Genomic DNA, 23252 nt, shown 5'->3' with positions numbered 1-23252 from the left:
TACGAGGGGTAAGACACATTATCACTGCTCTGCGCTTGGCTGTACATTGGACAGGGAAGGGGAGACTATCAGATTATAAGGTGCAGGGAGACTTCATGGAGATGGATGCTTGTAATAATATGTCTTATGGTCAGAAGAATCCAGTAATCATGTCTTATTATCTGTATGTGAAGAATGACTTCAGTGTCCGTCTGTGTTTCCTGCAGTTCCATCCAGTAAGAGAAGCCCACCAGAGAGATGTCCCCGTCCTCTTCTTCCACAGGACCACCAGGTAGGTGGAGATGTCCCTCTGATCTGTAGAAGGCTGTGAAGCTCTTGTCTTCAGTCTTATTAGATGTCTTCTCCTCCTTGTGTGATCAGGCCGGTGGAGATGGTAGGATTACCGCTGACCACAGACATTAGATCAGTTGTGTCAAACTCATTGTCATCGAGGGCCACATCAGTCTTATGGTGACCTCCAAAGTGCAAATTGTAATTGTAAGACTGCATAGTGCTAGTGGCCCCATTAGTGGTGGGGTCCCTCACAGTTGCCGCAGAAGTAAGTGTTCCCTATAGTAGCCCTAGTGATTTTCCTATTCTCCTTCAGCCAGGCAGTATCAATACAGGCATTCTACTCGCCTAGCCTGCAGCTCTGGTCCGGCAGCCGCTTCTTAGTCTTTTACTGCTGACCTCTCCCCTCGGTGTATGCGCAGCATAAGCACTGGGGGTACTGGTGCAATATTCCTGCATCGAAGCAATGGGTGGAGACATGGGTTGGCTGCTGTTATTGACAGGTCATGCCCCCAGATCCCCGTGGACAGCACAGTGCCCATGTCCTGTACCGGACGTACTCCCCTGTCTGTGTCTCCGCAGCGACTGCATGCTCTGTCCTCCCTCTGTCAATGTCTCCGCACACAGCAGCAGGGACCACAGCCATGAGAGTTACAATGGGGCCGGCTGCTGTGGCTGCGGGGGTGGATATGAACGCTGAGAGCAGGGTTGGTGTTGGCGGCAGCAGAGCCAGTGTTGGACTGGAGCAAAGTCCAGCGAGGAAAGTGACAGCAGGGCCAGCAGCTGCGGTGGCGGGGAGGACCTGATCAGGGAGCTGACATGGCAGTTCAGCAGGGGGCTGTGTGAGCACAGTGGAGATGGGAGTCTGACTGGGAGAGATGTGTGAGCTTGGCCGGGGAATTGTGTGTGTGTGTGTCAGTGTCAGTGTCAGCCAATCCCCAGCTGTGCCCATCACCTAGGCGTACCCTCTAACTCAAGGCTCCCAACCCATGTCTCCACCCATACATCCGGCGGAGACATATTGCACCAGTACCGATACTGGGAGGGGGTGGGGGAAATGTCAGTGATCACAGACTCGGCAGCAGCAATCCTCCTACAGACTGGATTAGTGGAATGCCTGTTAGGTTGCTGCACAGCCGTTGCGACTCGTAAAATGTGGTAGCAGGCTGGATTCGTCCCAGAGACCTTAAATTTGACATGGGTGTATTAAATGAAGGCCTTTGGGAAAGAATGATCCACTTTTGCTGAAACTTGATCATTTTAATTTGAAAATTGCACAACTCATGAATCCGGACGTATACAATAAGATATAATATTTGAACCCTGTAATACATGCAGAGGACATGAAAACACGCCTGAAACGATCCAATTATAAAAAACAAACATTTCTATCTTTTCCTTAAAGCAGCGGCCCAGCACAAAAAAAAACAAATTCTCCCATCCCTGTACCCCTCATCTGATTTTCTATTGTGTCCTAAATCTCTCTGGATATTTCCTATGTATGTTGCAGTTACTTCCATGCAGTGCAGTCTACTGTCTGATGCTTACCAGGCACTATCTCAACGTTAAGACATGTCTTCCACTCTACTCAGCTGTCAATCCCATGGTGCATCAGCACAACATTACATGAGTAGCTATTGTTAGTTCAACAGGCAGTGATGATATTGTCATCTCCTTTATTACAACTGTGCGAGAGGATCAGCAGCAGTAACCGTGATAAGTCTATGAGTCACCCTCTAAAGAGCTTGTGTGGTAGAGTACCATAAAGCGCAGTAAATCTGAGAGGTTCAGAATGAAATCACCTAACACACTGAAGGAGAAGGACTCTAAGAAGCTTTAGATAGAAAGGAATTACTAAACCAGGTAACACGAGCCAACTTCTATATACCGGGGCACATTACATCATGAATAAAAAAATATAATTGGAATTTCTCTTTAATCGTCATTTGGGCATTGCTCAATTATGACAAATTTTTCTAGTAGTCGTGGTATTCTGTTGGCACAAATCGTCTTTGAGTCTTCAAATCCTTGCGTTTGTGCACTTGTAGTAGACGATTAGAGTACAGATTAGTGCTATGCGTTGATTTCAATGAGAGCCATGTCTTCAGTTACAAGAGTCGGCCACTACACAGAGGTTGGCGCATAGACTTCCACTCAGACCTCTGTGATTTTGTGGAGCTAACGGCATGCTCCTGCTCAGCTGAGCGGTCGGGATCCCAAGCAATGGACCCCAGCCAATCAACAATTGATGACCTGTCCTGAAGATAGGTCATCAATAGTATTTTACATGAAAATCCCTTTAAAACATGTTTGGACATAAAGCCATATGCCAATCTCCAATAGGCGAGGCCATTTTCAAATGATTCCCCCGTTAGCACAAACTAACACTATAGGTATATTCTAGCTTTCTGAATTCAAACAAAGGCTTGGGCTATAAGCTGCTCACAAAATTGACTGGCCACGCAGAACTTGTGTAATCAGACCTTTTCTCTTTTATTTTGGGAATAGGGGGTAATATTTATAGAATTTTTGCAAATACATTACTAATAGAGATTACCAAATGTATTCGTTTAGGGCGTTTTTGCACTCGAGCACCGCTTTTTCCTAGTAACTGACTACTCGGGCGAAAAGATTCGGGGGGCGCCGGGGGTGAGCGGGGGGTTGCAGAGGGGAGTGGGGGGGGGAGGGGAGAGCTCCCCCCTGTTCCCCACTGCTACCCTCCACTCCACAACGCCACCCCCCGAATCTTTTCGTTCGAGTAGTCAGTTACTCGGAAAAAGCGGCTTTTGAGCAATCATTTTGCATAAAACGATTACTTGGTATTAATGCCTAGTAGTACCAGTTAGTAGGCTGTGAGCTGCCAGGAGCTGTAATCCGGGAACAGACCACCCGCTGTTCGCTGAAGACATGTCCTTTGTTCTTCCGCGGGGCTGACAGTTGAGACAATGTAATCCGCGCCCCCCAGGCAGAATACAGCGTTCGGTCCTTATCAGCTGAGCTATGGATTTCATGCCGAAATGAAATCCATCGTTCGGCAGAAAAGTAAACGATGGGAACCTTTACATGCAACGATCATCGCTCAAAAGATGGCTTTTGAGTGATAATCATTGTGTCTAAATGGGCCTTAAGTTTATACACTGGCAGTGTTTAGTAATTAATAATCAGTTAAGCCTACATGAAAGCTAAACATTTATGTATATAAAGTATTATATGGAGAGATGAATACACACACATATACAGACAGAGTACATCTGCCCTAATATAGTTAGGCCCAATGCATATGGACAGATCTTTGCTGCGAAATTTGCGGCCAGACGCCTGCAACGAATTCCACCGCAAAGTCCGGCGATAGCATGCAATGTAAAATGACCCACTGTTGAGATACAGGGCAACCCACTGCTATGTCGGTGTAAGTTGTAATCCTGTATTGGCTGGCTTCTATGGTATCATTCATATTGCAGACTAGACTTGTCTGCAGTCGCTCCTCTCCAATCGGGGCTGGGTTGCGTTAGTGGCTGCATATTAGTCTGCAGTGGACAATTAGGTCCCCCAGTTTATAGTCTGGCTTACTGCATTTTATTAGGGTCTACGGTGATTGTGCCTACCCTACGGTGATAGTGCTTGCTCTGCACCCTATCAGGTACTGCATTGTTGGCTCTTTTCCAGTGAGTCATAATTGGAACTACAAACACCCCCGAGAAGACTGGACCAACTCATTAAGGAGGAAGTAGGAGACCAGTTGCCTGCCTTCTTTAAAAATATCACCTTCCAAACCCCTTTAGAGTTGACTACCAAAGTCCTAGTGACATTCAGCCAACCCCACAGCTTGAAATAAAAGCCCAGGCCAGTTAACCACCTTTGTGCAATGATGCCCTAAATGCCTTCCTCCTGGAGGCAAGCTAGATACACAAGGATGCCCCCCAACCTGGTGGAATCTGACACCAGCACCACACTACTGCCCAGCAGGGAACATCGTTTAAATCAGGCCTTACCGTGGGATGTGCAAGTCACAGGAGTAATGGGAGAAGTTCTCACCAAGGACCTCACATGTTTGTCACTAACTCCCAGAGGAATGGGGAATGTGGCCTACATGCTGGAGCTGCCTGCAGCAGGAGGTCCTGGTACATTTGCCAAATTGCATTGAGAGAGCCTCAACCACTGTATTTTGTACCTCTGGCACATTCCAGGCTCAGAGGCAAATGTTTTGCTCCAAACAGCAAAGAAAAAGGTGGTGTAGCAAACTAAGGTGCTGAAAATAAGAGGAAGACAGGTCGTTAATACAATGCACAACACTAAGATTCTCTGTCTAGAAGCACAGTTTTTAGGATTTTTTTACAATTGCCCTGCTGCCCGCCATGAGTCGAGCCAAATCTCAACACAGCATTCACTCCCAAAAAATGACCCCAAAGCCCATGGAGCTTGCAGAGTCCGTTAATAAGGACAGTTCAGAATTAAAGATTTCGGAGCCTTTTCATGGGTACGTCCATTGTAATGAGTCAAAATCCCCTTCATCCCTCCGAGCCTGCTTTTACGGACTTTGCTAAACTAATTCTCTCCTCTAGCGATTTTGCAACCCAGGTGGCGAAAGGGAGGCGGCGTGAAAAACCCACTCCATGGGCATAACCCAACATGCAAAAACCAACAAACCTTCAAGAAGTGACTGCAGCTGATAGAGCGTCACCTTGCTAACTTCTAAGACTCCCTCCCCCAAAAGAGAGGGGCATTGAAGTTTGTCTTTAGACAAACTGAACACCATGCTAACAGAATGGAGCTTGATGCCCAAAAAGTACAGGGTGGTAGATGGGCCCTTGCGTTTTTCCACAAATAACGGAACCCCAAAACGATCAATGAAGAATCGGCAGGTGTCCAACAAGATCTATAAAAGCGGAGAAATTAAATGAAAGTCATCCATATAGTGTATAATAAAGGAGGGTCTTGTCTCAAACCTAACTACCCACTGGATGGAACATCCCATAGGAAGACCTGTGTCATAGTTGTACTCCCCCTGCACTCGGCAACCCGAAGATGATGACAATCCAGAAGGAGCAAACAGCTTCTTTTATTTCTGACCTGGCCTTTAGGGAGCCCGAGTCAGTGGAGTTGAGCAAGGAAATTGCTCTATCAATGGAGACATAGATGCTTCCTCCTTGGAAATTCTATTATTCACCAAGGAGCCCTTTGGGTAGGAGAGGCGGTGAATTCATCTGAACTTTCCCAGTTTCTTTTAGGAACCACCCCAAGCTGATATACCCGCAAATTAGGGAATGGGCAAACCATTCTGTCTAGTGCGACCTGCTTCTGGACCTTCTCACGAGGGACTTTCAAGTGTTCTCTTAGCAAAAAAAAAAGGAATGGCTATATGGGAAGGGGATGAAAAAAAAGTAATATCTAAAATGCAGGGTGGCAGCATTCTCCTTATTGGGGTACTGGTCTAGCCACAGCATCATCTCAGCTATGTTCACTAGGGTCCTTGGGTTCAACCTGTGCATCGGAGGCAGGTTTCATTTAATAGGCCAGAGCAGGGTTGGGGCAATGTACAGAGCGAGGGCCTCTGCATTCTGAATATTCTTGCTTAAACAAGCCAAAGAACTTCTAATGCCCTTTGTTGAATACCCAGCATGCTTCTGTCGTGGATTTCCTTTCAGGGTCCACGGCGTAATCAATAGGAATGTTTGCACCCTTCCAAATTAGTTATGAATTGTTTGTGCGCACAAGAAGATTTCACACTGACACAGGTTCAGCATGTATAAACTTCCTCAATTCTGCTTTATTTGTGGGCGCGTAGCCTCTTTTAAAGAGTTTAACATATCTGCCCTTTTTGGGCATGCCAAAGATTACATAGATACAACGTATTGATTGATTATTGGATGAGCGTCTTGAGATTCTTCCTTCATCCGGTCATTTGTTATTGCCCGTCACGTGGTATCAGTCCGGAGAGGGCAGGACGAGATGAGTGGGTTGTCTTGGGCACCACGTGTGGATGGTGCGGTATGATTGGAGGTTATGACTTGAACATTATTTGCATAAATTTCCCATAAATTGCTTATGTTGACCTAAGCGATTATTTGCATAAATTTCCTGTAAACTGCTTATTTTTTTACTAGTGCGTTAGCTAAAAGCGGTAATGCTATAGACTGTGGTTCCGTGTGTCTGACTTGCTTCTCCTAACGTTTGCTAGGAATCGGGAAGTAGAGTGTTATTACTAAATGTTAGCTATCGTAAAAGCCGGTTAGCGTTTAGAGAATAGAGAGTTTCATTATATATGAGGAAGTGGATATATTGGGTATATGAAGAATATATACTTGTATTATTTTTGTGTTTGAGTAAACAAGATGGAGAAATACTGTCATAGGTATATAGAAGATACAGAATGCATAACATACGTAAAACTGTCCACTACAGGTCCATTGTCCACTACATATGAAATCTATGTCCACTGTCACAGAAATATAGATTTGGCGTATATCCACTACACTTCAGTCCACCAGACAGCCACTGATTGGGGATGGGTAGAAGGGGTGACTCTAATTTCTAGACCAACGCCTTGAGGATCGGGAGGAAATTTTCTGAATCCCTACCCAACCTCCATGCCCCGTGAAGGTAAACTCGCAAGGATAAGAGGATGCAGCTGGAAGAGTTGGAGCAATCAGTCGACGGAACCTCGCAGTTCTGGCTATGACTGTCACGCACAGACCCCAAAGAAATAATTAGGTACCCACCTCTTGGTGAACATCATCTTGTATGTCAATCTGGACTGACCAAGCTTAGGGAGCTACCTGAACAGGAAGGGGACCACAAACTGAAGATAGGGATCTCCTGGAGCACCTGCTACCCTTGGAAGAATGAGAATGCCTCTTGGAGCCCAGGAAGCAGAAACTGTTGACAGGCCAGAACGACACTGCCTCTGAACAGCCACTATGATGGCTCTAGGGTAGGGTTGGTGGTAGCAAGTGTGGGGTGGGAGATGAGTTGTGCTATGGCTGAAGGCCCAGGCTCAAGGGCATCATTAAAAAAACTGTCCTGTCAGCTCTCCCATAGCACCCCTATTACCATGTACTGTTGTTTCTGCTGTGTGATGGTATGTTTTTAGTCTGCACAGAGTGAATATTGTTTAACATTCCCCTGACTTAAGCTTTTTGTCTACAGGAGCAACTTCTAATTTTCCAACATCGAGTTTATCTTTTGCTCACAAGGTGTAAGGCAACTACTTGAGAAGAATTCCTTTGTCATAAGTTGGGTCATTCCCCTGAAATTCAGGTTGCGCATTAGGATACGGCTTGACATGCTGTATACTGCTAACTGACATTGAGGTATCATGCATGGGCATACGTATAAGGGATGCAGGGAGTGCGGTCGTATCTGGTCCCAAGAGCCCCTGGGGGCCCATAAAGTCTCTTTCCACCACATGGCAAACCAATACTATCAATGAAGTTTTATAATTGGAGGCCCAGTTCCAAATTTTGCAGTGGGGCCCAGCAGCTTCAAGTTACACCTCTGTCCTGTGCTATATGTTGGCTCATTGAAGGGTTTTGTTGCAGCACTACAGTCCCATTCTGAAACTTAATTTTGTCCTCTAGTGCTGACAAGAAATTCGCTCCTAGTTGATTAGTTGGACAAGTCTCTGATATTGGTACTTGTGCCACCATCGCTGGACCTTTTGCTTACAATAGTGGAAACTGATTTTGTTCCTGTAGGGAGACTGGTTCCTCCATCAACCCCTTCCCTGGGATCACTGCAGATCATCACCTGAAATGTCCTTTCTCCTCAAAACTAGGAGAAGGGGGAAAAAAACAGGTGGGGTGTCCCCAGAGAGGAATACGTCAGGCTGATGCACTGGTAGGCTGTGGCAGAAAAAGTGCAAGAGAGAATTATTAGGACAGGTGCTGCTGGTCTAGTACCAGCAGTGTAACTCGTTTCAAGGTTCACAGACCTCTTCATCAGACAAGTGGGAACATTCTAGTGTTAACCATGCAAGGAATAGCGCAAAGTAAAACGAGCAGAGGGAAATAACAGATATTAAAATAAGTACATTAACCCCTTAGTGACCAAGCCTGTTTGCGCCTTAGTGATGAAATTTGACATGTCACCTTTTACATAGAATAACTCCGTAAAGGCTTTGCATGTCCAAGTGATTCTGACATTTGTCAACTATTGTACTTCATTTAGGGGGTACAAAAATACCAATAGAATTTGTGTATATTTATTAAAAGCGCACAAATTGGGAAAATTTAAAAAATTAATAAATTGCCTTTTTTTTCACATTTTCAACTGTAAGATCTCAAATATGTCCAAACCTACTGCACAATTTTTGATAAGATATATTTCCATCTGTTTACCTTATTTGGGATGCACATTGGAAAATTTAACACTAACATGTTGTTTTCCAATACCAAACCAAGATTGCCAAGACTCATAGGTATCAGAATGATATATACCCCCACAAATGACCCTATTAATAAAAAGACCCAAACATCTTAACCCCTTAGTGACTGCCCCAGTGAGAGGCTGCAGAGTCACGTTCCCGATTTCCTGGCATCATGACAGTCAATGTGAGCCCCAATGCCTGGACCAGCTTCATGAAGTTGGACTTACAGATGAGCTCCAAGTCACGGAGGTGAACCACATTAGCCTCTCTCTGCCTGCAGCATACAGAGTAATGGCTCTCTTCCTAGACACAAAAGGGAGAGAGCTGTCAGTCTACATGATGTGAGTGGAGAAAAGCCAGTATGGCCCACCTTCATGACTCAAAGCTCAGCTCCCAACCAAACTCCATGAACCCATTGACAGAATCCCTATAAGGAGCAATTGTAGCCTAAAAAGGGCACCCACTCTGACATGACTGATAACTGCTGCTGTCAGGTCATTTTTGATCGTCATGATGATTATTGACCTTTCCTGGTTGTGTAAAACCTTTCACACGACTTCTCCAACCGTCTGCTGACTTTTACAATATTTGTCTCACAGCTTTTGTATCAGGATGAAGATCTGACCGATATTAATACTACAGAGACAAATGTGAGGGGCGATCAGCGGTGTAAAGAGGAGATTCCTACAGGTAACCGCCCAGGTGAGTAGTAACCACTAAATACAGCAGAGGAGAGCTGACTATTTCTCCATGGAAGAGTGGGAGTATTTAGAGGGACACTGGGATGTGTACAAGGAAGCCATGATGGACAACCACCTCTCTGGGTAAGAGGAGACCTCTCTTGATTATAGAGGAAATCTGGTATGACAGTTGCCTAGATTCACCCATCATCACATATATTATGTATTCAGTCTCTGGTTATTTCCTATAGATGGTTCCAGTAGGGAAAACCCACCAGAGAGATGTCCCAACCATCCATATTCTCAGGACTGTCAAGAGGAAAATGTCCCAGAGAACCAGCAGGTAGATGACGCTGATGTCTCACCAGAATCTGACTATACAGTAATGGAACCAAGGATCATTTTACTTTTTGGTTTTTTTTCTTTGTTTAGTGTGAAAATCTGATTATTATTAAGGTTGAGGTTAAAGACGAAGCAGAAGAGATGGATATAATGGCTGATCAGCAGTGTAAGGAGGGGAGACGTCACTGAAGGTCACCTAGAGCCCATCATCTGCTCATCACATGCTGATCTATTCTGTCACTGTGTGTTTCCCACAGATGGACTCATGGAGAGAAACCCACCAGAGAAATGTCCCAGCAGTCTATATTCCCAGAACTGTCCAGAAGAAGAACCAAGTGTCCCAGAGAACCATCAGGTAGATGAAGCTGAGTTTTCCTCAACTCTATACTAATATTAGTAACTCTGTCTGTCTGTTACCTTTCACGGGTAAACCGCTGAAGCGATTTTGATTAAATTTGGCAGGGCGATAGCTGATGTTTTATCCCAAAAACTTCAGACAGATTTATTTGGTGATGCGCAGGTGCCGTGCGGTAAGGCAGAGAGGAATGGGGTGCACATCGTAAGCTATGCCTACACAAACAGGCAAACGTTGCAGCACGTATGCGATTATTAGGCAAGCAAGGATACCTGGCATTGCCCGGAATTAAAACTTGAACGAAAGGCGCATTAACATCGATCACCATTTTAACTCTTTCCAATCAAATCTGTATCCTGGTTTTCCTAGGGGACTTACTCTTTTACTGCCATTATACAACGATGCTATCTGCTGGCTAAAGCCAGTACTGCATGAGGTGACACGTTGGATAGGCTCCGACAGCAGAGAAGCTGGCAATATACAGTAAGAGAACCCCGGTCATGTGATGTGATCGGCGCTATCCAATGAATAAAGTTAGAGTTTCAGCTCCCCTCACGAAACGGCTCTGAAACAAGGGATTTGAAATCTCCCGGCTACTGAAGGTAGCCAGGAGGCTGGATATGTCACTGGGAATGCATGGCGGACGCATGCACAAAAGTGGCAGATTGCCAGGGTGATTTAAAATCCCCCTGCTCCTGGCTACCAAACATAGCCAAGAACCTGGAGAAATCATGGAGGGCTGTGGTATTCAGTATATGGTCTCTGGTCACATGATCGCCGCTATACAATGGATAACGGCAATCACGTAAAAGTAGAAAATTCACCTCCTGTCGCGGATCCGGACCTTGAAGGAAGGGGAAATTGCTTACCTAAGGCCTCCGGCAATGTCCCCCAATGGGATCTTTATCCGCGGATCTGTCTCTAATTTTGGTACATGCACCCATCAGCAAGATGGGTGCAGAAGCTGGGGAGGGCCTGGGAAATTAAAAATCTCCTTGCTCCTGGCTACTGAAGGTAGTTGAGAGTTTGGAGCAGCGACTGAGGGCTGCGGTGAGCGCCGTTATCCAATGGATAATGGCGATCATGTAAAAGTCAAAAAATAGTTGAAGTTTAATGCTCTTTGGGTTTGGGGCCCATTGTACATACGCACATAAAATTAGGACCACAATGGGTATGTTTCTGAACACAGGACAAACGGGGATCCAATTTTAAGCGCAAGTCTTCATTCATGTGTGTGCTGGATGAAAATAAAAGTTTTTAAAATTACATAATTGCCAAAAAAATAAAAATTGTAATTTTTTCCATCTGCTTTGCTTAAATTCATTCAAAAACTGTGGGGTCAAAATGCGCAGTACACCTTTAGATGAATTCGTTAAGGGGCCTAGCTTTCAAAATGGGGTAATTTGTGTGGGTTCTCTATCATTTTGGCTGCTCAAGTGCTCTACAAGTGTGATATGGGGCCTAAAACACCTTCAAGCAAAATTTGTGTTCTGAAAGCCACCGGCTGTTCTTTTCATTTTGAGCCCCGTTGTGCATATAGACATAAGATTAGGGCCACAACGGGTATGTTTCTGGACACAGGATATATTTCCTCAAAATGTTGATAAGTAATGTTACATTTGTATGTCTCCTAAATGGTTGAAAAAACTAAAGGTTTTCAAATGTGCATCCAGAATAAAGTAAGCAGATGGAAATATATATCTTATCAAAAAGCTTGTGCCGTTTGCTTGCACATATGTAAGATGTGACAGTTAAAACATTTTCCCAATTTTGGCACTTTTAATAAATATTCACAAATTCTATTGGACTATTTTTACCACCTAAATGAAGTACAATATGTGGTGAAAAAAATGTCAGAATCCCTTGGATATGCAAAACCTTTACGGAGTTATTTAATCTTAAAGTGTGATTGTTCTCAGTAAGACAATCCTGATAAGATAATCTTGTAGATATGATACTTTTTAATGACTAACAAAAAAACATGATGTTACAGCAAGCTTTTCGGGTGGTACTCTTATCGACCCTTCATCAGGCTTAAATGAAACTGGTTTGGATAGCACAGAATTATAATATACAAATACAGAGGGGAGGGGGGACAATCCTCTTGATGTAACTAAATGTTCACACAAAAAAATTTGAGACTTAAACTAATACCAATCTGAGCAAAGACATAGATGATTAATCAGTCCACTGAACTGAGGAATGTGACAGGTATTAGAACCCACTTTACTTTTTCTCTTTCTCTTTATCCTCACTCACTCTCCTCCACCAAATACTCTTCTGTTTAGAGCTATTGACCCTCTATTAGTGATTTCAGGTGGAGTATTGAATCCAAAATTTATATATGGAGGAAGAGCAAACCTCTCTTAACCCGCTGTATCTTCGTGGACTCCTACTTCTATTAATATCTGCAAATTCCCCTTTATTAACGTGAAAAGGCTACAAAGTCCTGCCTTTTCTGTTCTTCTAATTCATGCTCTGTGTTGGTGTATGAGTTGGTTGAGTTTCCGCTGTCGAGACTAGCTGCGATGTTTCATTGGAGGATCCCATGTATTCTGCTGTGGTAGAGAGATTGGTTGCGAAGAGGGAGTAGAAATGCCCATCTGGTAGCTGTATCCTCTCAAATCCTAAGAATTGAGCAATGGCTGATGCTTCTGCTAGCAAGTGGAAGATAAATGTTCAGCCAGAAGGGACAACTGGTGCTGGAAATTGTCCACATGCTTTAATAGCGCTTTTGTGTTCACCTTACTATTTGGGGCATTCATCAGTGAGGGTTCATCTGTGTCTGCTGCTGTAACGATAGGGTTCTCTCTACATGAGGAAATTTCCCCTGCAGCAGCACCTTCCTGTCTCTCCTGGTGCTCACTATGCTTCTGACCTGCTTGTATGGACAGGGAAGCCTGCTCCTCTCTTCTCTCCCCGCTCTGTACCTCTGATGTCACATCTGATGAGATCAAAGTCTCCGGCACTTCTCCCGGCTGCTGCCCTCTGTAACTGCTCATCTCCAGTGGATTCACTTCTGAGGACTCGGCTGTGGTGTGTCCTGCCGTGTGCGAGGCTCCACCATCTTGCTTTCTGTCACCGGCAGGGAGAGAGCCTCCGTCGCTCTCAAGTATTTGGCCACAGAGGGACCGCTGGATAGTTTTGATCCTGTAGAACCAAATAGAGCTACAAAATACAAACAGTTATAGAATTAAAGGGCTTCTGTCAGCAGCTTCATGGAGTTTGGCTTGGAGTTGAGCTCTGAGTCACGGAGGGGGCCATGCTGGCTTTTCCCTGCCTGAAGCATGCAGAGTGACGGCTCTCTTCCTATACACAAAACGGCTGTCAGTCTGCAGGATGCGGGAGGGGAAAGCCAGCATGGCCCCCTCTGTGACTCAGAGCTCTGCTCCAAGCCAAACTTCATGAACTGGGTGACAGAATCCCTTTAAGAAGCAATTGTAGCCTAAAAAGTGCACCCACTCTGACGTGACTGATAACTACTGCTGTCAGGTTATTTTTGGTCGTCATGATGATTAATAACCTTTTCTGGTCATGTAAAACCTTCCACACGACTTCTCCAACCGTTTGCTGACTTGTACAATATTTGTCTCACAGCTTTTGTATCAGGATGAAGATCTGACCAATATCAATACTACAGAGACAAATGTGAGGGGCGATCAGTGGTGTAAACAGGGGGTTCCTACAGGTAACCGCCCAGGTGAGTAGTAACCACTAAATACAGCAGAGAAGAATCACAGATTCTCCTCGGTCAGCGGCTGCTGATAGCTATGTAGATTTATAAGCTTTGTGATCTGTCAGTTTCCGCTGGATATTCCTCCATTCCCCCGGAGTACAAACTAAATATGGATGACCTGTGATACTGTTATAGGTGATAACACAGGATGGGCATTTACGGCACGGACATGAAACACACCTATGTGAGCAGGAACTACTATTCATTATATGATATCTATATGGATGAGAGAGAAATAGTTTTCTAATCCTGGACTAAGGGTCCTTTTACACTGACCTGTCAGGGATCGAACCGGGGACCTCCTGTACTCCTTGTCCAGACCCTGCCTCTGTTTCCTGATTAGGCTTATTATAAAAGCCTGCCACTGCCACTACACTAGCACATGATTATTATACTCCATTGCCTTTATCAAGCTTCATCTTCTAACCTGCTCGGGCAAACTGTGACTACTTGCTGACAACTCCTGGCTCTCCTCCCGACTACACTTTCTCTTTCATCCGTTTGTACTGCAAACCTGACTACCTGCTGATGACCTCCAGCTTCCTCCTGACTACTCTCCGATTCCGCACTGCTACTACACCCATGGCTCCTATCCAGCGCTGGTAAAACGTTACATCAACTCTTGACCTGATGTAATGAGCGCTGATTGGTAGGCAAGTCAATTGCTGCTGGTTTCATTTTTGTTTTTTACACGGACCAAGAATCGCTGCTATGGCTGATGCACATAGGCCGGCTGGTCATGTATTTGTTAATATGGAGCACAATTAAAAACAAAGGCAGCGCTCCAAGAGTCCAAAAGTGATAGTTAAAGATAAAAGGCTCCTAACAGGAGACAACTCACCTGGCATGAACAGCCTATCCTTCACAGGAATGTCTGTCACAACCTGGTCTGGGTTAGTGTTGAGATTATACTTATAACTTATACTTATGGCTGGCCAGGGCAGATGGACAGGGAATCCCTACGCCAACCCTCTCCCGTGTCCCTACCTACCTGCCCCCCTGGGCTAGGCCCCAGGGCGACAACTGGGCAACGGTCCCTCCGCTGCACTAGTGACAGGGACCCCAAGGAAGAAGGGACAGGAAGACCGGCAGTTGAGCACTGTGTAACGGACAGGAAGGCAAAAGGCAGCAGACAAGAGAATAGTCGTAAACAAGCAGGGTCAAACCGAAAGTCACGTGCGGAGTACAGGAGCGTAAACCAGAGGCAGAGTCGAACTAAAGACCGAAGTCAAACACAAAGCAGTCAGGTCAAATATTGCGGGTGTAGGCAGACAAGTCTTAAACCAAACACTGGCAATCAGAGTTTGGGCCAGCCAGGCATATATACAGAACTCCCCGCCCAGAAGAAGTTCGCCGCGCCACCCCCCCTCCCCCACCCCAGCGGCATGCATCAACCAGAGCATTGCGCGGCGGAGGGTTGTGCCCCTGCACGATGCGGGGCACCCTTTGGCTGCCGCGACCAGCCACCAGAGTGGGAGAACCCCGGACAGAGCAACAAAACTGTTCATATGGGATGGAAATAGATTGGACCTGGATACCTTCATGCAAAATCTAAACACAAAATAATCGGCGCTTTGACCCATTGATTCTACTAATGTAGTGTTCCTGGACTTAAAGCTATATAAATCAGACTCTTCACAGTATAGACATAATAAAAAATTTACATTTTATTGTGATTGTTAAAAAATATAGGGCACAGACATGAGTCCCCTGCGCCCTTCTCCCCGATACAATAAAGAAATGAGCACAAGCAACCTAGACAGACACACAAATACTAAACACAGTCACCTTAGGAACACCTATGTGTGGATTCTTGTCTAACATGTAGACGATGAGGAGAATCTGACCACCTCAGGTGTTTCTAGGAGGTTAGTGAAGTTACCCCTCCATACAGTATTGACATACTATAATGGGGATGCCCTCACACACGCCCTATTATAATGAATGCAAAGGTTTAGATTTCCATATGTTATGGTGCACGATTTTGGTCCGTTGGTCGACACATTTCCGTACCAAGGTGGCAGTTCATCAGGAACCATTGAAGAAGGGGGACAATAGATGATATCCCTCAAATGTGCAAATTAGACCCAGTTTCATGGATATCGTGTCTGAGTGCTAAATTACTTGGTAACCATAGTATTTTGCTGGGCAGAGGGGTGCTGATATTTGTTACTGGTCAGTAACTCAGTAAGTATGTCATTAAGCCCTCAATACTGAGCAGATGTTACAGATTAGTAACACTAGCAGGAGTCTCTGGTGGAAGTGATATCTACTAGGCTCAAGGTCTCTTTCGGCTGGAGTCTAGTTCCTCGCTATGTGTGAGTGTGAGTAGGTCATCTTAACTCACTAGCTCCCAGACAATGCTTTCTTGGCTTTGATCTGTGACTGCATTAACTGAGAGGATTCTGAATGCCCTGTCTAGGGTTTCTCTATAGATACAGAGCACCAGTCCTAGTAGTCTTCTTTAAATGTAAGACAATTGGATCTCACCTTATTATATCAGTCCATGCTCGGTTTTTGCTTTATGCAATCAGGGAAATACTCCGGTCCTTTACCATTCGGTCTGGTTGGTTACGCTTGAATTTGTAGATGCAATCATGGGCATATGGACACATGTAGAGTATTTTTCCTGCTTTTATTGAAGAATGTGCTTACAAGTCAGGGTATATGGAGAACATGTTTCGATTCTACCGACTCTTGCTCAGCTCGTTCTTTTCGTCACATCTTGCTTACTTAAATACTAAGATCGATTTAAAAACACCTGATCTTTAACCCTTTACTTCAATCCTTGTTGGCCAACCTGCTGATCCATTCCCTTTAGGGCTCAGTCACACAGGCACCGATCCGCCCGTGATGATGAGACGCCTGCACCGCGTGTGGACGATTCTCCGCATGACCGGCTCTATTGCCGGCCATATGTTCTTTTTTCCGGCCGGTGCGGAGAGTTGTCTGCACCTACAGTGCGGCCGTGTTATCGGCCAGAAACACCGGCGGATCGGCGCCCGTGTGACTAAGCCCTGAGAAAAGCATTCTTGCCGTACTATATGTACATTATTAGGATTCTTTCTGTTAACCATATCAATATTAATGCTAAACTTTTATATCAAGATAACTATCACTATACATATCTAGACACTATGTGGAACTTGTTGAATATATCGTAAATAAATTTATAGAGCAATAGCATATGTCCCTATCAAACCCTCTGGATACTAATAATGTTCTCAGCATTGAAAACACATACATTTCCATTAAAATATTTTCCTAATTGCAATGATTAAACTATAAATTAATGTATTGCAATTAAATTGTATTAAATTCTTATTATAAATATTATGCAAATGTTATAAATATCGTACACCTTTTTATCCAATATGTAAATATGCATAAATATTCTACAATGATACCAATTATTAACCCTATTAGCACAATGAATCTATAAATATTATTACCCTCAACAAGCAGCATTATCAATCATAAATCATCAATGTTTCTGTTATTTCATCTTACATAAATTCTACAATATCGCAAATACCACATATTACAAAATACCCCCCAAAAATTTGTGTGCAGCAAAAAAATAAAAACATATTTTCTAATAAATCTATAGAGGGTCTGTTTAACATTCATCCCTTCGGAGACCTCGTTTCTAATGTCGAGATCCAAAAACCTTCTCTTTTTAATACTGCTGTCCGATCTATTTTGTATTTTCTCTTGCCATAATAAACTAGACTCTCGGTGTTTCCAGCGTGTTCTTCTAAAAAATGTCCAACCCCTGCTGAATGATTTATGTTCCATTTATTAATGTCGGATGCGCTCTACTATACGCATTCTTAATTTGCTAACCGTACATCCAACATAATGCTTGTAATTACATAGACAACATTTGTTGAATTACAATTAATGAAATCCTTGACATTAAATTCGTTAGTTTCTGTACCATCAGTACATTTATTACATTTCCTAGCTGGAGGACATGCGCTACATCTTAAATTCCCACAAATCCTTTATGTGAAAGCCAATTGTTTTTATTATCTTGTAAAGAATAAAGGCTTGGTGATAGAATGTCACCAAGGTTTGTCTTTTTGCCGCTACCATGACACCTTTGCTGAGCATTAGAGATGAGCGAGCCTACTCGGTAAGGCAGTTACTCGGATGAGCGAGCCTACTCGGTAAGGGCAGTTACTCGGATGAGCGAGCCTACTCGGTAAGGGCAGTTACTCGGATGAGCGAGCCTACTCGGTAAGGGCAGTTACTCGGATGAGCGAGCCTACTCGGTAAGGGCAGTTACTCGGATGAGCGAGCCTACTCGGTAAGGGCAGTTACTCGGATGAGCGAGCCTACTCGGTAAGGGCAGTTACTCGGATGAGCGAGCCTACTCGGTAAGGGCAGTTACTCGGATGAGCGAGCCTACTCGGTAAAGGCAGTTACTCGGATGAGCGAGCCTACTCGGTAAAGGCAGTTACTCGGATGAGCGAGCCTACTCGGTAAAGGCAGTTACTCGGATGAGCGAGCCTACTCGGTAAAGGCAGTTACTCGGATGAGCGAGCCTACTCGGTAAGGGCAGTTACTCGGATGAGCGAGCCTACTCGGTAAGGGCAGTTACTCGGATGAGCGAGCCTACTCGGTAAGGGCAGTTACTCGGATGAGCGAGCCTACTCGGTAAGGGCAGTTACTCGGATGAGCGAGCCTACTCGGTAAGGGCAGTTACTCGGATGAGCGAGCCTACTCGGTAAGGGCAGTTACTCAGATGAGCGAGCCTACTCGGTAAGGGCAGTTAGGCCTCCTTCCCACGAGCGTGACGGGCTCCGCCGCGTAATATTCCGCTGCGAAGCCCGTCACGGCGCCCCCCAGAGACCCCATACTTACCAGCGGAAGATAGCGTGAAGACGCTTCCCCGCCCACCGACGTCGCGTCATGTGACACGCCCACCGCGTCACATGACGCGGCCGGCCGTGTCACGTGACGCGCCGGCCGCGTCATATGACGCGCGGCGGTACTCGGGGAAGCGTTTTTTCACGCTATCTTCCGCTGGTTGCAGCGGGAGATAGCGTGAACGGACGGCTTCCATTGACTGCAATGGAAGCCGTCAGCGCGTACACCCGCAGCAAATAGAACATGCTGCGGGTGAGAACGGGAGATTTCACGGTGCGTAATTCCGCTGTGGAATTACGCATCGTGTGCATTGTGCTATTAGGTTCAATAGAACCTAATAGCAGGGTGCAACGCAGCGGATTTTTGCCGCGGATTTACGCGGCGTAAATCCGTTCGTGGGAAGGAGGCCTTACTCGGATGAGCGAGCCTACTCGGTAAAGGCAGTTACTCGGATGAGCGAGCCTACTCGGTAAAGGCAGTTACTCGGATGAGCGAGCCTACTCGGTAAGGGCAGTTACTCGGATGAGCGAGCCTACTCGGTAAGGGCAGTTACTCGGATGAGCGAGCCTACTCGGTAAGGGCAGTTACTCGGATGAGCGAGCCTACTCGGTAGGGGCAGTTACTCGGATGAGCGAGCCTACTCGGTAGGGGCAGTTACTCGGATGAGCGAGCCTACTCGGTAGGGGCAGTTACTCGGATGAGCGAGCCTACTCGGTAGGGGCAGTTACTCGCATGAGCGAGCCTACTCGGTAGGGGCAGTTACTCGCATGAGCGAGCCTACTCGGTAGGGGCAGTTACTCGGATGAGCGAGTCTACTCGGATGAGCGAGTCTACTCGGTAATACAGTTACTCAGGGTCAAGTTAGCAATGGTCGGTGAGAAGCGAGAGCCCATCGGAGCTCCCAATATTTGTGAATAATAATTATCAAATACAAAAAAAAATTGTGACTTAACTCATTAGTGTATTTACTATGATGATTCAAATGATATTTCACAGACGATATTGCTGCATGGATGTGGTCACACCTACCTTGTGCCATCTCCTGATAGCGTGAGCTCTTATCGTGACCACCCTTTACATTATGCGTCGTCACGTTGTGTCTGTGTCACCATGATGCGTCCTCGTCATCACTCATTCTGCCGCGCATTACATCCTCCTCATCATGCCGCGTTATGGCTTTGCACCTGCATCATTATCTTCTGCACATGGAGGCTGGAGATGGGCGTGAATTTCATAGTACAGAAGCAGGGAGGGGAGATTCCTTAAGTGCATCTGGTTACTATGGTAACTCGGCAACCAATCTAATATTGGCCCCCCTCCGTAATAAGTGTAAGGGACACAACATTATAAGAAACTGCTGTTATAATGCACAACCCACCAGTGACCAAGATGGTAGACCCCTTTATCAGATTAGTTCGATTTAGGCATTTGGTATACAGGAAGGTACTCCAGGCGGATGCATGCCCTGTCATTACCATATCATATCAGATACAGTGCATGAATAGTCATAAGGTGATCCATGCTGCATTGGGTGGACATATGGATATTGGGAAGGCTGGTAAGCTTATGCAGTATGGGGCTTATGTTTTTGTGTTTTTTCTTCCTGACACCCGCGGGCAATAGCTGCAATTGGCCACTTGTCGCTATTAACCATTTAAATGCTGCTGTCAATTTTAAATGATGTTCGGATGTCCTGTATGCCCCTCACCCGCTCCTCGTGTGAGATCGCAGGGAGCCGTGCAGGTGTCATGGCAGCCGGGGGCCTTCTGAAAGGCCCCAGGGCTGCCTTAGTAGACTACTTAACAAGCCGTCCCTGTGGGGTGATAGACTGCCTGTCAGAATGCAGTATGACGTAATTCTATAGCATTATGTCATACTGCAGGAGCGATCAAAACATCGCTGGTTGTAGTCAAGATTATAAAGAACAGGCGCTTTAAAGAAACAAGTTATCCGTCAAAAATAATAGACAGCGCCTATAAACCAATATCCAAAGAAACAGAAGAGGAGGAGGAGGGACAGGAGTGACATCACCCTCAAAAGGAAACGCATCACTACAAAAGAGGAGGGAAAAGGGAACCAAATACAGTAATATACAAATTAAACGTATCTGAAAAATACACTGGTTTATACTCAAAAATGATCAGTTTTTGGTTAATATCATACAAAAAAATCCTCAATTAATTAAAATTTGAATTTTATTGCCCCCGATAATAAAAAAGAAACGAAAAGAAAAATTAAAAATGAGCATAAAGCAGTGTCCCCTCTAGATCCCCTAAAAAAACTCTGGAGTGTATAAATGCAAGAAAATGAAGCGCAGCTTAATGCATGAAAGAACCATGCTAAATCATGATAATGAGGTGACCAAGGTAAGGCAACATGTGACCCGGGAAACGGAACGGCTCATTTATCTAATCCAGTGTCCATGGGGCTCGAAATATGTGGAAAGAACAAAAAGCAAATGAAAAATATGTATTAACCCCTTAATGACACGGCCTATTTTGGCGTTGAGGGCCAAGCGATTTTTTTTCTTTTTTTTTTTTTGGGGGGGGGGGTATTTTTCCATCTCCATTTTTCAAAAGCCATAACTTTTTTATTTTTCTGTGGACACGGCTGTGTAAGGGCTTGTTTTTTGCGTGGCGAGCTGTAGTTTTTATCGGTGCCACTTTTCGGTACATAGACTATATCATAAAACTTTTTTTTTTTTTTATGATAACGGAGAGAAAACGCATAAATTCTGACATAGATTTTTTTCTTTTTTTTTACAGCGTTAATCATGCAGCATACATGAAACACTAAATTTTTTCTGCGGGTCGGTACGGTTACAACAATACCAAAATTGTTATATTTTTTTTATAGGTTTTTACACTTTTTTGCAATAAAACCCCCTTTTTTTTGGAAATCTTTTTTTTTCTCTATAGCTGCGTTCAAAGTCCTGTAACTTTTTTATTTTTCTATGTACGGAGTTCTATGAGGGCTTATTTTTTGCGAGACTAGCTGCAGTTTTTATTGGTACCATTTTGGGGAATGTACGGCTTTTTTGATCACTTTTATTGCATTTTTCGGGATTTTTGCCTCTGTTTTTTAGCGTTTTTTTTTACGCTTTTAGTCGTACAAAATAAAAAGCATGTTCAACTTTTTGTACACGTCGTTACGGACGCGTCAATAGCCAATATGTGGGGTTTTCATTTTTTCCCCCCTTTTTTTTATGCTAATATTAGAAAAAGCATAAAAAGGGGGTTTTTTTACATTTTTTTTTTTTTTTTTTTTTTACACTATTCGAGTCTCTCTGAGGGACTTGCAGCACTGTGCCTATGATCGCTGTCATAAGGCATGGCAGAGCTACTTATACAGCGATTATAGGCACAGGCAAGACACTGGCGTCCTGTTGCCATGGTGACAGGCCGGGCTCTCGCGATGACATCTGAGATCGCAGCAGGGAAGGGGTTAACAGCGGGGGGGGGGCATCACCGATGTGTCCCCCCCCACCCCCCCCCCCGCTGTTGCAGCGGGACGCCGGCTGTGACTGATAGTCGGCTCCCGCTGCGGGATAGCGCGGGATCTTATATGATCTGGCGCTATCCCCAGGACGTACCGGTACAACCTATTGCGGGAAGTACCAGGCTCCCAGGACGTACCGGTACGTCCTGGGGCGGTAAGGGGTTAACAGCCACAGACTAAACGTGACCAAGAGCTTTCCTTTACACAGCGTGTCTGGACATCTCAGCGACCATCATGGTTCGAATCATCGGGATTTAATAGTGACTCCTCCAGAACACACACCCTCTAAGGGTGACTACCCACTGGCGTTGCCGTTTTTCATGCGTGAAAAACGCTGCGATTTTGCAGTTGCGCATTTGCGTTTTTCCGCCGTTTTTCTGGCTGTAATTTCGCAGCACATCACAGCTTGAAGCGTTGCATTTTTACAGCCCTCCATTGACAATCATGGGTGCATTAAGAGAAAAATAAGGAAACCTATGCAAATGACAGTTGCTATGTGAAAAAGCGCAACGAAACGAAAAAAAAAAACCCAGATGGACAAGAACACATCCTATACTAATGGCTCTTCAGAAAAAACGCAAAATGCAATTTGGCATTGCAGGAAAAAAAAAAACGCTAGTGGGTAGTCACCCTAAGGCCTCCCTCACACAGGGCGTTTTATACAGCGTTTAGCGCTGCCTTTTCAGCCCAGCGCTAAACGCTGTACAACACTCCCATTCATTTCAATGGGGCTGCTCACACAGGGCTGAAAACGCAGCGCTTTCCAACGCTGCGCTTTGACAGCGATGCATGTTCTATTTTAGGGCGTTTTCAGCCCTGCGTCGCCCATTGACATGAATGGGCAGCGGTTTTAGCACTGCTGAAAACGCGGCAACACTTGGTGCCGCGTTTTTGGCAGCGTTAACCGCTCGCCGATTTTCGGGGTGAGGGCTTGTAATAGAAGCCCTACCCCGAAAATCTGCCCCAGCTAGGTAGAGCGAAAAAAAGAAAGCAATACTCTCCTAGCCGCTGCAGTCTGGGTCGCGGCCACTGGTCTCTGACGCTGATCCGGGCTTCCCCTGCATTCACAAGTCTATTGCCATAGGCCAGGTTTGAGAACCCCGCCTCCGGCAATAGAGTGCTGTGAATGGT

The 23252-nt window shown here is 45.1% G+C and overlaps 1 protein-coding gene across 7 annotated transcripts in view; it reads left to right on the top strand.

The window, feature by feature from the left end:
- Nucleotides 1–23252, top strand: part of LOC136627325 (oocyte zinc finger protein XlCOF7.1-like) — a 722169-nt gene that overhangs the window by 686461 nt on the left and 12456 nt on the right. For 5 of the 7 annotated variants that reach the window (XM_066602339.1, XM_066602333.1, XM_066602332.1 and 2 more), the window contains 6 exons: nt 207–271; nt 9235–9337; nt 9567–9658; nt 9748–9823; nt 9915–10012; nt 13610–13712. In XM_066602339.1, coding sequence (XP_066458436.1) covers nt 207–271; nt 9235–9337; nt 9567–9658; nt 9748–9823; nt 9915–10012; nt 13610–13712 — 537 coding nt within the window. The remainder of the gene's footprint in view (nt 1–206; nt 272–9234; nt 9338–9566; nt 9659–9747; nt 9824–9914; nt 10013–13609; nt 13713–23252) is intronic. The other 2 variants (XM_066602340.1, XM_066602334.1) reach the window with 1 other exon arrangement.

This window comes from Eleutherodactylus coqui, chromosome 5 (genome assembly GCF_035609145.1).
Source record: "Eleutherodactylus coqui strain aEleCoq1 chromosome 5, aEleCoq1.hap1, whole genome shotgun sequence".
Taxonomy (NCBI): domain Eukaryota; kingdom Metazoa; phylum Chordata; class Amphibia; order Anura; family Eleutherodactylidae; genus Eleutherodactylus; species Eleutherodactylus coqui.
The sequence above is the reverse complement of the archived record's forward strand: the minus strand, read 5'-3'. Positions and strand labels throughout refer to the sequence as shown.